Raw genomic sequence first — 15,970 nt, 5'->3', positions numbered from 1 at the left:
TGGTGTCTATGTTGCGATACTTTTGGCATGGGCACAATGGGAGTGGTAAACACACAATGAGAGAGAGAAGCGCTGGAGAAGAGACTGAAAAGCGGAAATAGATAATTTATTCTGTTTACAGTTTGGATGTACAGAAACAATACAAAATATGCCTACATTGTAGCATATATTTCTATGATGAGCGAGGAGAGGAAAAACCTTTCCTTTTAATTTCATCCTCACTTCTCAGAACTGAAATTCTGGGTAAAATCAGATATCCAGTATACACTAAACGTAATAATTCCTCTTTGCATCCATGAACGGAAAAGGACACCTGGATTAATGCTCGCTTTTTAGCATCGCGTATAATTAGACCTTCAGGAAATTTTGCTCATTACATCAGGTGCTTTGTGAAATCACATGGGCAAAAACCAACGGAAAGGGAGTTGATCCGAAAGGAATAAAGCACTGGGTTCACTACGTTAGGTAAATTATTATATCATATATCTCATATGCACACGAATCCCTTCAGGAAATTTTGCTCATTACATCAGGTACTTTGTTGAATCACACAGGCAAAAACCAACGGAAAGGGAGTTGAAATATATACATTTACATATATCTCATTTATGCACACGAATCCCTCCTTTAACCTTAAAACAGTGATGACCGGAATCCGATGTTGTCCTAACCTAACAGCTAGACAAGCTCCCGAAACATGGTTACAATCCTGTAGACCGAAGGTTTGATAGACCGAATTTCCTGATTGCCTCGTTACTGGGCGAGGGGATTATGTTCTCTTTCACAAAACTAAATATAGCTTGGAAACGCATGATCTTTGATAATGGCAGGAGTTCGCTTCAATATGAAGTCAATATACCGTCATTAGAGTAAAGAAACTAACACGTCCCTCTTGGACAACAAAGCAATATTTCATATTCCATCCATTCAAGTATGTTTTCTCCTTCTTCTTCTTCTTCTTCTTCTTTTTCTTTTTCTTTTTCTTTTTCTTCTTTTTCTTCTTCTTCTTCTTCTTCTCCTTCTTCTTCTTCTTCTTCTTCTTTTTCTTTTTCTTTTTCTTTTTCTTTTTCTTCTTTTTCTTCTTCTTCTTCTTCTTCTTCTTCTTCTTCTTCTTCTTCTCCTTCTTCTTCTTCTTCTTCTTCTTCTTCTTCTTCTTCTTCTTCTTCTTCTTCCCGGAAGCTATATTGGAGTATACTTTTATATCTTATTGAATCACTGGTATGTGCCATAACCTTGTGTGCGGAATATGCCCTGTTGATCCTGAGAGAGAAACGGAAGACTTATACTTCTCCAGTCTCTAGTGAGGCCGTTTAACTAGAAATAATACTGCATTTGAACATCCAGAGACAAGACTGATTGCAATCGCACCATACTCTCGGATGCTATTTCTGACATTCACACTTCTTCCGGCAAGATCGAAATCAATAATTTCACTTATTTTGTCATTTGTGTGTGTGTGTTGTTGTTGTTGTTGTTGTTGTTGTTGTTGTTGTTATTGTTGTTGACTTTGTCTTACTTTTTGGAAGACGCGAATATACTCTTAACACCCCTGGCTTCGCGCTCATAGTGTACCTTTCTCGTTGGATCCACTGTTAACCTTCCTTAACCTTACGTCATCATTCAAGGTGGATATCTTATAGCACAGACTGCTGAATAGGATCATGGAGTGGGAAAAAGTTCATGGCGCACATTTTCCGATGTGAATCCTCAACGCTCCATCTTTGTGCAGTTGAAAGAGGCGGTTAAACTCCCCGAGCATGTCATGCGACTGACGCCACGCACCATCCTCATAGTAGTGGTATCTCAATTCCTTGGCAGCCCCTGACAGACCGGTCTTGAAGAAAGGCCAGAAACCGTAGAGGTCCACCTTGTCACACAGCGTGACTGCCACGTTGACAATGTAGAATCCTAGACCAATGAATATGATAGAAATAACTATGGAGATAACGCAACATTGACATTGTCAGACGAGCAGTTGCAGCTGACTGTATGCTCAAAACGTTGCACAATTAGCCCCAGCAATGATTAATATGAACATTCATTGTCAATATAGAAATTAAAAAACTGTACAAGACTACTAATTTTTTGCCGTGACCAGTCCTTTTGGGACAAAGGGCCAAATGGACTCCATTTTAGCATATTTCAGAATGTCTAACAGGTCATGTTTTCAATGATCTATTCCCTTGTTTGTTTAATCATTAATCTATTCATTCATTATTCATTCATTCATTCATTCATTCATTCATTCATTCATCCACTCATCCATTAATTCTTAATCTTTACAACAAAAAATATTGCGGGCAAATTAAGCCAGTTCAGTAAGGTTTCCTGCTTTACAATCTCTCATATAGAGACATAATCTTATATTAACACGTCTAATAACTTCGCAACTTAACAAGGTCTCTTACCAGGATACCAATAAAATAATCTCCATGAAACCCAACAATCAGATGTGAGTAATGACGTCAACACCAATAGTGTATGTCGTGGCATGAGCTTTGAATATCTACCCTTTTATTACATTGTCTATACTTTTTTTCAATTTGTTGTTGCTTTTTTAAGCCACGCGCCTACCCAACGTGAAACGTAGAATGTACCCACATTTTGTTCTTTCAAACATGGATGTCATATGCTGATGTAATTATGATCTATGCACCTGACGACGGTAGACTCATCATCCCTCGATCCTTCCAGAAGTCCCAGACGGTGTTGAAGTGCTCGGGATGCATCAGCGTCATGTTGGCGTTTTCGCGGTAGTACTGCTTGATGGCTTTAAGGCACTGACGGAGAAAGAAAATGTGGCTGAAGCAGGGTAGGGCCAGAACCCCGTTGTAAGGCTCCAGGACGACGTTATAGGCTTCGTCATGGTGACGTACAAGGGATGCCGACCCCTGCGAACTTGGCAATATACAGAATAAAGATGGCTTTTGTTACTGTTCATTAGCGTGGCTTGGATAACGTGGCAGACCGTTGGCATGATACATTATCATCTTATGTATAGTTTAGATTATGACACCTATCTGCTTGTGTTGAATTGACGGTGGGATGATAAAATCACTTTTGTGTCCAAGACAGATAATTGCATCGACAATATCTCGTCATCTTTATCAAAGTGTTCAGCACGGTAAACAAAGAAATCTTACTTATCTGAATTAGCTAAAACCAACTTCTGGAAACGCAGAGATGGTGAAATTGCGAGTGTATATAGTTGAAACGCAGTCATATCACATCAAATTATATTTATAATTGATTATTGTGTAATATGGAATGTGCAAATATGCAAACTAATAGTCATCAGGTCATAATATGAAACAGCCGTACTTTTAATTTAAAAAAAAATGATAGAGAAAAAGTTTATATTCTTGAGGTGTTACCATCATAACCGGGCGAGTTTGAGGACGGGCCTCGTTGACCGAATCAAACAGGAAAAAAAAAATAACTCACTCGAACTCCAGCATGCTTGGATTCATGGTGGTTAGATTCGTCTTCATTCCCACGTCCTCCTCGTAACCCTTCAATGGTGGAACATTGCATCTTGTGAGACAAAAAGAGGAAATTTAGATAAACTCGATATGAATGTTTATTGAGAGATGTAAATGAGAGGGGTAAGCCTGCATATCTACAGCCTCAATTCTGTTTTGAAACAGGCTATCATTTTCATTTTATCATTAATCAATCCTTCATGACAGCGGAATAGCCTTACTTCTTGCAGCTCTTTAAAACATCCGATGAGAGTGGGGATTCTTGCAATGGGATGACTGGCCCGATTCGTCTCATATTCCGGAATTCCCGTTACAAATGTTATAATGATCTTTAAGTACGTACACACACAGCTGAAAAATCTTGATTGGGGTCGAAGGTTACGGATGAGTGTACGTTTCGATACACAAAACAATTCTCTGATGGGGATTCTATTCGTAGACGTATGTGGATGCAGTCCTAGTGTTATACTCTATAAATCTATTCTAGCAGGCTAGGATAGGTGTGGTTTTCGAATGTATCGATTCAATCACGCCACCCTTCTCTCCACACACTTCCGGGTCTCTTAAAATCCTCCCCACCTCTGCGGTAATTATACCACTCTCCCATCGCGCCATATTTGCTGCATCGTTTTATTCCACAGTCATTTCAGGGTTTATATACGTTCACACTATTTGTGTTCTGTCTCCCCTCCCTCCGGAGCAGCCAAAGTCTTTGTCGGCTACTTTTTTTTTTTTTTACACACAGAATGAGACCACAGAACTCTACACAGAAGAGTTATGTGGATGAGACCCTTGAAAGATAAACATCATAATCCGGTTCATGTTTATTTCCTGCTTGTCGTGTGTCAAAGTGGCGCCGCGGATTAATGACGTGTATAAAAAAGGACATCAGTACCTTCATCATCTTCCGACAAGAACAAACATCATCTACCGCTGAGTAGTAAAATTGCACTTGATATTTCATATCAACATTAAGTAGTGCATTCTAGTTGATATATGAAATCGTAATTGCATCCACCGATGTTATATATCTATGCTTCATGTTTATACATTCTACTGGATCAGAACGGAACAATCTCCAGTTTGATCTGTGAATTGAAGGATATAGTAGCATTGCAATTTACACTGACCTCGGGACTGTGCAATCTCAAAGCATGTACGTGACTAATAGTAGACGTTAACTTGTGAAATAATACAATATTATTTCGCCTGACATCAGGATATCAAAATCGTATACATGGAGTCCTTGACGGATCTTGAGATGCCCCCACCTTCTAGAGTAATTCATAAATTTTACAAGCTATGCTTTTCTTGTGAATTCCTCTTTTCCATATAAGTTATAAATTGAGATTGTATTGCTTACTTGTTTATTTATCCAAACCAGCGTTAATATGATTATGACACTTGTATTCATGTTTTGTTTAAAAATACGTGGTTGAAAGTTCCTTTTGATGTTATGTACTCATGTAAGCGTTATGTATATTACTTTGTATTACTTTATATGGAAATAAAATCATTTTGAATTGAATTGAATTGAAATATTTTGGTTGTTATTGACATTTCAGGTCTATTGCGCAAAATCACAATGAAGTGAACAAACGGGCAAACACTAAAGAGCAGAAAAAGAGTTGCAAAAAAACTGAACTTTGCGAAGATATTCCTCCGCATCTACAACAGCACGCGGCTGTTCAAAAATCACGACGAAGAGAAATCCTTGTTAGGGAAGTGTCCGAAAAGCAGTGCCCGTCTACATGGCATTTCCAACCCACCGAGCGATCCAGCCAAATTTAACTCCCCAGTGGGTTTCAACGAGGAAGGCATCCGTAATTTAGGTATGCTTTAAACAAAATAAACTTCGCATTGACATGAGGGTAAGTCTTTGCTTCCTATAACGAGATGAAAGGGAAAGGGGGAAAAGGTCAAGACGCCACGTGCCACGTCGTAGTCCCACGCATTTATAAACACTGAAAGCCAAAATGTAAACACCTCTCGCGAATGATACGCTCGGGAAGAGTCACGGCCAAGCGTATAATACGGACAATGGGTGCATCTGCCGGTGCCCGCGGGCAAGACAGACGTGAACTTCCCGCAGCACTTATTGCATTTCTGAGCTCATGGACTTGTGCGATTTGTGCTGCTCGACAGCTGACATTTAGCACGTAGTAATCAACTTTGCGAACCCATGCGAAAATGAAATGACACGATATTTTTCGGTATGGGTGAGACGTGATTGAGTTCTCTTCTATAATAAAGTCAAGGTTGCAAAGAAACATAAACGTATGAGTAGGTACACATACACATAAATCCAAGCTCACTCACTTGTATATATATATATATATATATATATATATATATATATATATACACATATATATATGTAATCGGTCTAATTTCAATGTAAAGACAATTTTACATCCTTTGATGGCTGTTTTCATTCAATCATATTCTTATTCTCAGTGTTGATTTTCTTCGTATATTTTTTAGTCTTGAGTAGAATTGTATATTGTTTGTGAAAGTTTGTTGTCGAGTTTGACACAGAGAAACTAAATAGAACTTAACAGAAGTTCATAGGATATTTGGTTTATATAACATATGTGTGTGTATAATATATATATCTATATATATATATAGATATATATATATATATATATATATATATATATATATATATATATATATTATAAACGTACATATGTAATTACAAAGTCGTGTGAATACTGATGACAATTGCACTGAAATCCGATGCTGCCTAAAACATATCGTGCATTGCCCAGTAACGTATGTATAATAATGTACAATGTTTTTATCACATTCTTATTTCAACTGCTTTTCTGTTTCTCGCTTTCTTGTTCATCCACTGCTGTGATTCCAATTAGCTGATTCATGTCATAGTCTCGTCGTCCGAAGCGACATTTAAGCCCTTTTTGCCCTGAAGTATACATTGTTGCGGGAATTTGCAAATTTGTGAAAAACGAGCACATAAAACTTGCCATCTGACTGGGTTGGTGTGTTTCGCGCAGGTTCTACTGTACAGAATATACAACCAATAGTTTTCATCCTTCTTTCGTCTAGCTTATGCAGAATTGTAGGTCTACATAATGTTATGTCTGTGTCAGTGTATGTGTCTGTGTACATGCGTACATCTTTTTTTTTTTTTTTTACTGCTCTATTTTACGACCGCACATTTTGTACTGACACAAGATTTTATGCCCAAGACACGAACCACGCGAGGTTTTTACAGTTTGTGACATATGGTGAGATGTATACGTAGTTGACATGGGTTCATTGACTTGGAAAGTGGCAACGTCTCTGAATGAATGGATGAACCAATGGACGAACTAATAAAAATAGGAACGAATGAATGGATAAAGAAATGAGTGAGTGTTTGATTGAATGAATAGATTAAATGAATGAGGTCATAGAATATTACAACTTATTTTAAACGATGAATGAACCAATGAAGATGAATAACCAATGGATAGATGAACGATGAACGATGAACATAGATGAATGAATAAAGAAATGACTGAATTAAGGAAGTTATAAACGAATGAATGAAGTTATAGGTGGGATAGATTAAATCATTCCACAGAGTATTGATGTTTAACCTGAATACGTAATCGACTGAGTCGATAGCTCTTCCACAACCGCTCTTCTCCAACATCCCACTGTTTCCGACAACCGCGCACCTCCCCAGGGTTGGACCAACATAAGGCGTTTCCTACCACACAAGAGAACCAGACAACGAATTGACGTTATGGCATATGACCACACAGTTGCTTTCTTTCTTCTGAACGGTATACAAACATTATTTGCACGATAAAGAATCAATGCCAAGTGCTGTATTCTCTCTTATCTGGAAATATGAAAAAGCTTACTTTTTCTTCGTTTCCTCTAAATACTTGTCATAAGTATAGCATATTATTTATACTATTACATCAATTACATTCTCTGTCGTTGTCTTTCATGCCTTTGGAGACGTACAACAGATATACGATAGCTGACATGTTTTCTTGTCGATGTAGAGCATTTTTTTTCTATTTAAATATACAGTGAATACAGAAATACTGTAAATGATTTAATTATAATCTAAAAAAGTAGACAACTTTGATAGACAGGTATAGATATCAACTCACACTCGTATCAAACAGGAATTAATTACTAAAGGAAGCTGGAATATTACTGTCTCCAAGCAATGAAACTTTTAATCTTTGTTGTTGTTGTTGTTGTTGATTTAAAGGAAGAAAGAAGAGAGAGAAAAAATGGGGCCCTATACAAATAATTTGCCCCAGACAGCACTTAACATAAAACAAACATTATAAATCTTAGAGAGATATAAACAAGAATATTAAATATACCATTTATTGGTATATCTTAATCTTTAATTATACCTTTGGAATTAGTTTCAGGAAGTACTCGCTTACAGAGTACGTTTGCTCTCTGGTGAGATAGAAAGGTAGAACTTGTTTCAGTTCCACAGAGTCGTGCGTGACCAGAAAGTTCTTCTGAGAATCTACCCCATACATCTCTAGACCAGTTCTGCAAAACAAAACATATGATGCAAATACGAGGTCCAATAACCTCACGTTAATAACCGACTCTTCTCTTAGTGCTTTGTGATTATGTATTGTAAGAGCTAATGTAATGGTAGCTTTTATGACTTCTCTTAGTTGTGGTTTAGGTGGCGTTGTTGAAATGTCTCCTCTTGTTTTATCATTGATGAATACATCCACGAATTGATATAGTAACTTTATATTATTTGCATTTGAAACACGGCTACCAAACTAATGTACACATTGAAAGACTTCAAATACCAAATGCATAGGTCTAGAGCAAGGAAATCGCTAATCAAACAAACGGTATGAGGTGTGTAGGGAAATGTTGCTTTATGTTCTAGAGACAGTAACAGAAACACCAATATAGGAATGTATACTACATACCTCCATTCTTGAAATGCCTTTTCGTTGGCGACCCATTCCAGAGACTGGTACTCGGCCTCGTATTTCTGCCAAGTTATGTTGTCATCCTGCTCTTGCCAGATATCTGCGATCGATTCCTCGTAATCGTTGACGTTTGCTGCCGAGCGTCCATTGCCACGAGGCTCACCGCCTGCTGCTAGCCACGATTCTTCCGATATCGTTCGATCGTAGTCGTGTGGTTTTCGCAGACCTAGATTCTCTCTTTCCTGGTCGTCGCTTCTCGAAGTCACGAGAGTCACTTCCGGCCCAATGTCCTTTTCATTGTGATATTGAAAAAGCAGACGAAATCTGGATTCCTTTTGGGCGATCAAAGGACCACTTTGATGCGATTTGGAAACTTGTTCGTTCAGCACGATACAAACACACACGAGTAGCACGAGAATGTAAAGGACGTACCTCTTCCACGGGATCGTTGAAACTCCAGATTTTGTTTCCATAATCACCTATCCCCTTTGTGATCGCAATCCGTCGAAAACTACCTCTCTACAAGATGACAAACATAGGAGTATGGCTTACGACAGCATAACGGCAAGATGCAACGGATAGTCTGACGGAATGAAACTACTATAAGCAAAATATTTTGAAACATACTGATTTTGCCATTACCAAGGCAACTAGCTGAGAAGACCATTACAGGATTTTGAAGCGCTCTTGACTTTTGGCTTCAGTCTTGGATTATATTGTTGTACTTGTCTTTTACCCAAGTTAATGATAAAGCTTGCACAAGTATACATCCATAGTATACAATGTTTCGCAAAGTTCGCTTGATGAGCTTTCCGAAGGTCGAATTCCATCGAAATTGCAAGCAGAATGCAACAAAGATTACTTCTATACACTGTATCAATGGACGTGCATGCTGCGTGCCGTATGCACAGTACGCACCGGCCAACACGTGGAAGTCCTAGTCAACCTTCTCGTACAAACAAAGGCGTTGGGTTAATCATTAACTATCTACATGACCTTTGAACATCGTAGTTGTAGAAATAGCAGTTGCCTGCTGAAGATGAAATCAAGCAATAGGGACAGGTGTAATCTCATGTGTTTACGAGCAATAACATAATGTTTGATCATGCCTTTAGTCAGGGCTCGACATACTTATTGGTGGCCCGATGTCCCGGAGCCGCAAAAACTTGATATCGGGCCACCAAATTTTCACAAGGGTTTTATTATGTTTTGGTGACCCGATCGGGCACCTAATATAGAAATGAAATTCAATATTTCATGTTGTTTTGGGTTGTTACATTTTTTGAGGGCACCAAAATTATCGAATGAAAAGGTTTTGTGGCCCGAACAGGCCACCAGAGAAAAAGTTAGAGTCAAACCCTGCACTAGATATAGATATATAGGCAGAGAATACTCTATACAGTGCATTGAGTGAATGCAGCAATACATATATCAGCAGAATACACCAGTGATACTTTGACAAAACTCGAACAATCAAAAGTTATGTTTTTTTTTAAGTTTCAGTGCAGCCATTGCTGGACGAGGGAACTATGTGTCACATATGGTAAACGGTATTAAAAAAAAATATAAAGAGAATGCCACAAAAATTGTGGGTTTTTTTTTTTGGGGGGGGGGGAAGTGCACAATCATTTTCTACTTGTTATTGACATGCATGTTAAGGACAATATTAAACCCCTGCTTTTTGAAAGACTTAAGTCAAGAGCTCTTTCATTATGCTATTGTAGAAAAGTGAAAATATGTTGACATTTCTTTACATTTTCGTTATATCGTTGTCCACAAAATGTAGTTGTCTTATCCAGCGATGACTTCACCAAACTTTAGAAATTAATTGTTCGCACTTTTCACGTACATCATCCCTGTCCCAAGGAACTCATAACTACCTCAAATCAAATCCTTCAACAATTACAATCACGGACATACACCTCTAGACCACTTCTTACTATACACCGTTTACTTGGAGAAACTGTAATCTAGAATACATTCCCATCATTACACTTTTGGGTTGCACATTTCGTCTACTTCCACGAAATAATTTTATTTCGATGGCCTTACACCAGCACAACCGCAATCACACACACGCGCAATTCATGTGTGGGCGCTATAAACATGACACACATAGAAATCCACTAATCATCACACATGCGCGCACACACATCATAATGCATGCTGAAAACAAGACAAAAACACGTCACGCAAAGCTTCAATAAAATGTACGATAGGCTGATGCCTACTCCAATAAACTTTGCAGGCCGGTATACAGCATGGAGCATATCTTGCTGATAAGGTTGTTGATACGGTATGACTACTGTTAATATTACTGTCGTAAATTATAGCTAGACACGTATTTCTTTCTCTTTTTTTTTTGGGGGGGGGGAGGGAAGTGGGCCGGTTGGGATGAAGGCGAAGATGGTGTTGAAACTATTAGCATCCTTGCTTTAGTTGTTTCCGACACTGGACCGACACGGAGTCACATTATAGATGCTACACGTATTTCCAGTCGCAAGATGTGAGCAGTGACCAGTAAAACCATCTATACATAAAATGTATTCAACTACGAGTTGAGTGGGTACATAATGAATATAGAAATGCTGGAATTGTATGTTGAAATACATGTATACGAATGCATAATGCTACATATGCATAATATGCATTTATAGCATTATGCATTCATAGAATCCATAGGTACCGTTTATACATTGATAATTTTATTGTATTTCCATGCATTACTCTCTCTGTTTCTCTTACACACACACACACACACACACACACACACACACACACACATACTCTCATAAATTTGCTTCTTCTGTTGTATTCTACGTATGTCGGAATACAAATGCGATTATTGTACTCTGTGTGTGTGTGTGTGTGTGTGTGTGTGCGTGTGTGTGTGTGTGTGTACTCTGTACTCCACAGATGACACATACACATACATTTATATAAAATGTATTCAAGTATGTACGTATGTTTGTCCTTTGCACACGTCACGACGAAAGCCCGACAAAGTAGCTGAACATTGCATCTTTCCTGATTTTATACTTTTGAAAACCTCTGACTCTAGGCTTCTGCAAAGCTTTGTGATATATTTCACTTTGTTACGAGAAATATTCCACACAATGTGTGGAAATCCGGCAACCAAGTATACCAAAGTGTTGAGAAAATCGCCTCTCATGCAGTCGTGTCGACAGAGGATGTAATCAGACATTGGGTACGATGTGTCAAGTATAGGTGACCAGTACAGCACAGCCAAAATAAAACAGCAATAAAAGACACAATGTTAAAGGGATTGTATAGGTTTGGTTGAAACGTAACTTCAAGACCTAGTTTCTAAAACATTTTTTTTTCTTGGTGAGATAATGAGAAACCTCCAATGAAATGTGAAAGAGCATGAAATTCCAAGAGGGATTCAACGTTTATTTGACAAAAATTGGTTTTGAAATAGCTGAGATATCCAAAACAGAACGATCCTAATAAAAGGTGGGACCCACCTTTTGAATTCCTCTCAGAATGGTATGCTCTGTATTATTTCATAAGTGGTTCCTTGGTATCTCACAAAAAGTATAAAGCCCAATCCTCACCTCAACCATTACTATACCATCCATTTAACCACCGCAAAAAGAAAAAAATATATATTCAAAAATATTAAGTGAAGCAGTCAAGTCGTCGGACATCACGCATTATTTCAAATTCAATTCTCAAGTGCAGAGCGTCTTGTACTTCGCTCATGACGATTATAAGTATGCAGGGTGCATTTCTGATCGCTCCATCAACGGATACCTTTGTTCAGCTCCTTACCCCAAGTCCTACCCCCCCCCCCTGCTCTTTTTCCTTCTTTTTTTTTTTCTTCTAGTTTCTTTTTTTTTTTGCCTCTTCGTCACGCCAACACAGCTCCCGTTGAGTACTGAGTGCGTTACTTACACTTGAACTCAATTCTCCGTTAGAAGCAAAATAATAATAATAACAATAATTGTTTTGGATATAAACTCCAAATTTTATTGTCCAAGAATGGAAATGATATAATAAAAACGTGATTCACTGATACCAATGCACACTCACTATAGCAATTCCTAAATTTACAAGTTCAGCGTTTCGTATTATGTATGTTTTGCAACTGGGAATGTTGAAAGCGTTTGCAAAAACTATTTGCTGACTTTTAGATGCGAGAACTTAAAGCCGCATTTTAGTGAATATCGGCATGAATTTTTCATTCTATGATGTGTAAATGTTATTTAAGGATATTTTATGATGTATCTGGTGTTGTATACTGTTTGCTTATATACACATTAATTGTCATAATCTTATCAATGGGTATACGGAAAGGGTACACCTTGCTATAGACAAGCAATCTGCTTTGGGAAGGTGCTACCCGACATTGTTATTATTATTATCATTATATTGTTTAATAGTTAAGTAATCTGATATGAAGTAACTATGAATTCATTTGAATTGTAATTGTTGTTAGAGGTAAGCATAACAAAGTTTAAAAATAGTGAAACCCCCTCCAGCCATATATGTGCCTATTTGTCTTCCTAATCCATTAAGATTTTCTCACACATTATATAAGTCCGCCAAGACATACAATACACAAACTCCGGCTACTGCCGTTAAAACTCCTGACGTCATCGCACACATTATTATCGTGGATCTTTTTTTTTTTTTTTTTTTTTTTTGCTTCATGAAACATTTCTTACCCCCCCCCCCCCCAGGGGAGGGGGGTTGCCTATATTAGGAATCATTCCAATCACCGACGACTGTAATTACCCATGACTGAAGAATGCCGTGAGGTACGATCATTGCAAAGCTGCGCTACTCCTTCACCCAGGCGACACGAGAGGACAGGAGCACTGTGGACGATGAGCTGTGGGCCGGAATATATTTGAATATGTTTACAGTCGCTTTGGTGGGTAATCCGAGAGCGCAGGGCGCAGATGGAATAACTAATCCGCCATGGCATGTCATGCCATATTGCAAATTTCAATCTCTGACTTTTAGTAGCACCAGTGACTGTTCGCGTCAAAAGATTCCCCCCCCCCTTTAAACGGTTTGAACCAGATTTTCTGTCTGTTAAATTCTCTCCTCTCCGAAGGAAGTGGCGGCACGAATATTAACGGGTATCGCGACAGGGATTCAGATTGTTAGGGACGTAATGGTGATTATAATAGATGATTTTATGGATTGGAATGTTTGATGTCAAAGTGGTTTTACTTGTTTGTATTCATTTTTGGCGTCCATTGTGCTGCTAGTTGTTAAAAATGTATATCGTATTAACCTGACATGTTTGAAGTGCGGAGAAGATTGCCCCACCCCCCCCCCCCAAAAAAAAAAAAGATGAAAGCAATACCAAACATATGTTTCAGTAGTCATCCACAATCTATGTCTATCACATGATGGGAGCTTTAGATGATACAAAATGTTGTAGTTTTGAGAAGTTAAAGGACGGACGAGCATTAGTAATATCATCGTACGTAATGTCACACAATCGAAGTAAAATATTTCGTGTAATGAATACCAAGATGGGTTCGTTCATATACACTCCCCCTTTCCCTCCCCCGGTCTGTCTGTATGCGTGTCTCTCTCTCTCTCCCTCTCTCTCTCTCTCTCTTTTTCTCTCATTCTCACTTTCTTCACTTTTCGAAGTTCTTCTCATATTCTAATGATAACAAACTTTATCTACCGGTACATGGAATGATTTTCGCAGTGTTTAATACTCGTCACTATGTAAAGGTGAAAGCTTTTGAGTGTCTTCAGTACACAGTCTGGTTTTTTTTTCCTCAGGACATAATACAAAATGATATAATAATGATATAATATTAGAAATGTACAAAATGCGTAAGTTTATAACTTTTTGATGCATCAATGGTCCAGCCGAAAGGGAACGAACTGCTACTCAATTTGATATATGAGACTAAGAAGTCCGCGCATATTTTGAAGGTTTCCAGAATTCCAATTACACATGTAGATATTGAAATATAAATCATAGTCAAATCTTGCTCTTGGGTGAGAAGTAATGCATGTCGTACAGACATTTCCTTTCGTATGTTTGTTTTTCCATTTCTACATTCTCAAATCTCTTCAAAGCTGTGAGGTCTACTGCGAATAACTTGAGCAGGAAAAGTCAATTATTTATAGTTGTTCAGAAACGTTGATGATCGTACTCAATTTAAACGAACGGAAAGAGTTGGCCCCCTGGACATGCTAAAGTGGTAAAATGAATGAAGCTTTAAGAATTACTTGTATTTAGCTAAATAGGGCTCAGCTGCGTGTTGAGTATAGTAATATAAAAGGTCAGTATAATAGCTTTGGCATTACGTCATTCACTTTCTCTGACTTATTTAGCACTGGAGACATATCATTACGCACGAACAAGATATTGATTGAAAATCACAAAAGGTAGTACATCATCTTAAGACAGACTTTTGCTAAAAAGCAACAAAGGAATCGTCATAGATTGCGATAGAAAATGAGGAAACATAACAAACAGCCAGCACCCTGAGTATAGAACAGTGCGCGAACTCCACTTTATGGCGTGAAAAAAAAAAAAGAAAACATAGCAATTCTTATCATACCACAGTCATGTCGTCAGCACAGATATTCAAGAATTGTGTAGATGGTAGAAAGGTTAATACTACCCAAACGATGTACATCAATCAAAATATGGAAAAGTCATTGCACTTTACACGTTTCTGTTAGGAAAGCACTTGGAATTTGCACGGGATGTGTCAGTGGAAAGTGGAAATCCGGGGGATAAGTTACATTAATTTTACTTAAACAACAGAATGAAATAAACAAAGCCCAGACATGAAATAGCGGGTCTGATAAAATATTCCACTTGTCAAAGAATGCAGTCAGTCTGCTGACACACACCGAAGAATGAGAATAAATAATGAACATTTGATATTATGACTGTGGCAAGTGGGAGGATAAGTGTGGGAAATTAATGACCATCTTGTGGATTTATGTTAATAAACATACTGACGTCATAAATCGAACATAAAATCAAACATGGCCATTTTTTCATGGTCACACGGTGATTTGCTATCATATAGCGTGAGTGGTAGTAAAGAAGAGCTCATTAAAGTTTCCAATGAAGTCGACTACCTGTTTTTCAAGATGATATTTGATTCATTCGTTGTTCCGAAAAAAAAAGTTTCCCGTCATAGCCAAGCACATTTTCCAAGTCACTGCCTACCGGTTTTCCTTCATTATTTCAGGAGGTGAAACCTATAATTGCGACTAACGTCACTGAGAAGCCATATTGTACAGGACAATATCAGGCATGGACTCAGTTTTATGCGCCTCCCGCTTAGCCCAAGGTACTTAACTTAATACATTCTGACCAGAATTACGCAAGTCATTTTTCTGAAAATTAATTATCATGCTTATTATGTTTAGATACGTGGGTCACTATAGGATAGGAGAACAATCAGAAAAGTGTCACGGCTCAAGTTTCATAACAACATTACATTTTGTATCGATTTGGTGTCTTGTTCCTTAAAACTTTCACCACGCTGGCACTCCGAACATCGCGTTGCGTGATGTGTGTAG

At 38.0% G+C, this 15,970-nt stretch overlaps 1 protein-coding gene across 1 annotated transcript; it reads right to left on the bottom strand.

Moving 5' to 3' along the window:
• Positions 1 to 1,619: 1,619 nt before the first annotated feature.
• On the bottom strand, positions 1,620 to 15,000 carry LOC140235473 (alpha-N-acetylneuraminate alpha-2,8-sialyltransferase ST8SIA3-like). The gene is made up of 7 exons (XM_072315500.1): positions 14,992 to 15,000; positions 8,423 to 8,715; positions 7,874 to 8,021; positions 7,091 to 7,203; positions 3,445 to 3,534; positions 2,657 to 2,898; positions 1,620 to 1,908 (listed from the first exon to the last, which is right to left on the bottom strand). Exons 1-7 carry the CDS (start codon positions 14,998 to 15,000, stop codon positions 1,679 to 1,681), a joined length of 1,125 nt encoding a protein of 374 aa, XP_072171601.1. The 3' UTR covers positions 1,620 to 1,678.
• Positions 15,001 to 15,970: the final 970 nt, after the last annotated feature.

Source organism: Diadema setosum, chromosome 11 (assembly GCF_964275005.1).
Source record: "Diadema setosum chromosome 11, eeDiaSeto1, whole genome shotgun sequence".
NCBI classification, from domain to species: domain Eukaryota; kingdom Metazoa; phylum Echinodermata; class Echinoidea; order Diadematoida; family Diadematidae; genus Diadema; species Diadema setosum.
The sequence above is the reverse complement of the archived record's forward strand: the minus strand, read 5'-3'. Positions and strand labels throughout refer to the sequence as shown.

Coding starts and splice junctions, on each gene's coding strand:
- LOC140235473 (XM_072315500.1), bottom strand. Junction 8,022..8,422: donor AAGGCATTTCAAGAATGGAG/GTATGTAGTATA, acceptor TTTGTTTTGCAG/AACTGGTCTAGAGATGTATG. Junction 3,535..7,090: donor TCAGTCGATTACGTATTCAG/GTTAAACATCAA, acceptor TTGTCTCACAAG/ATGCAATGTTCCACCATTGA.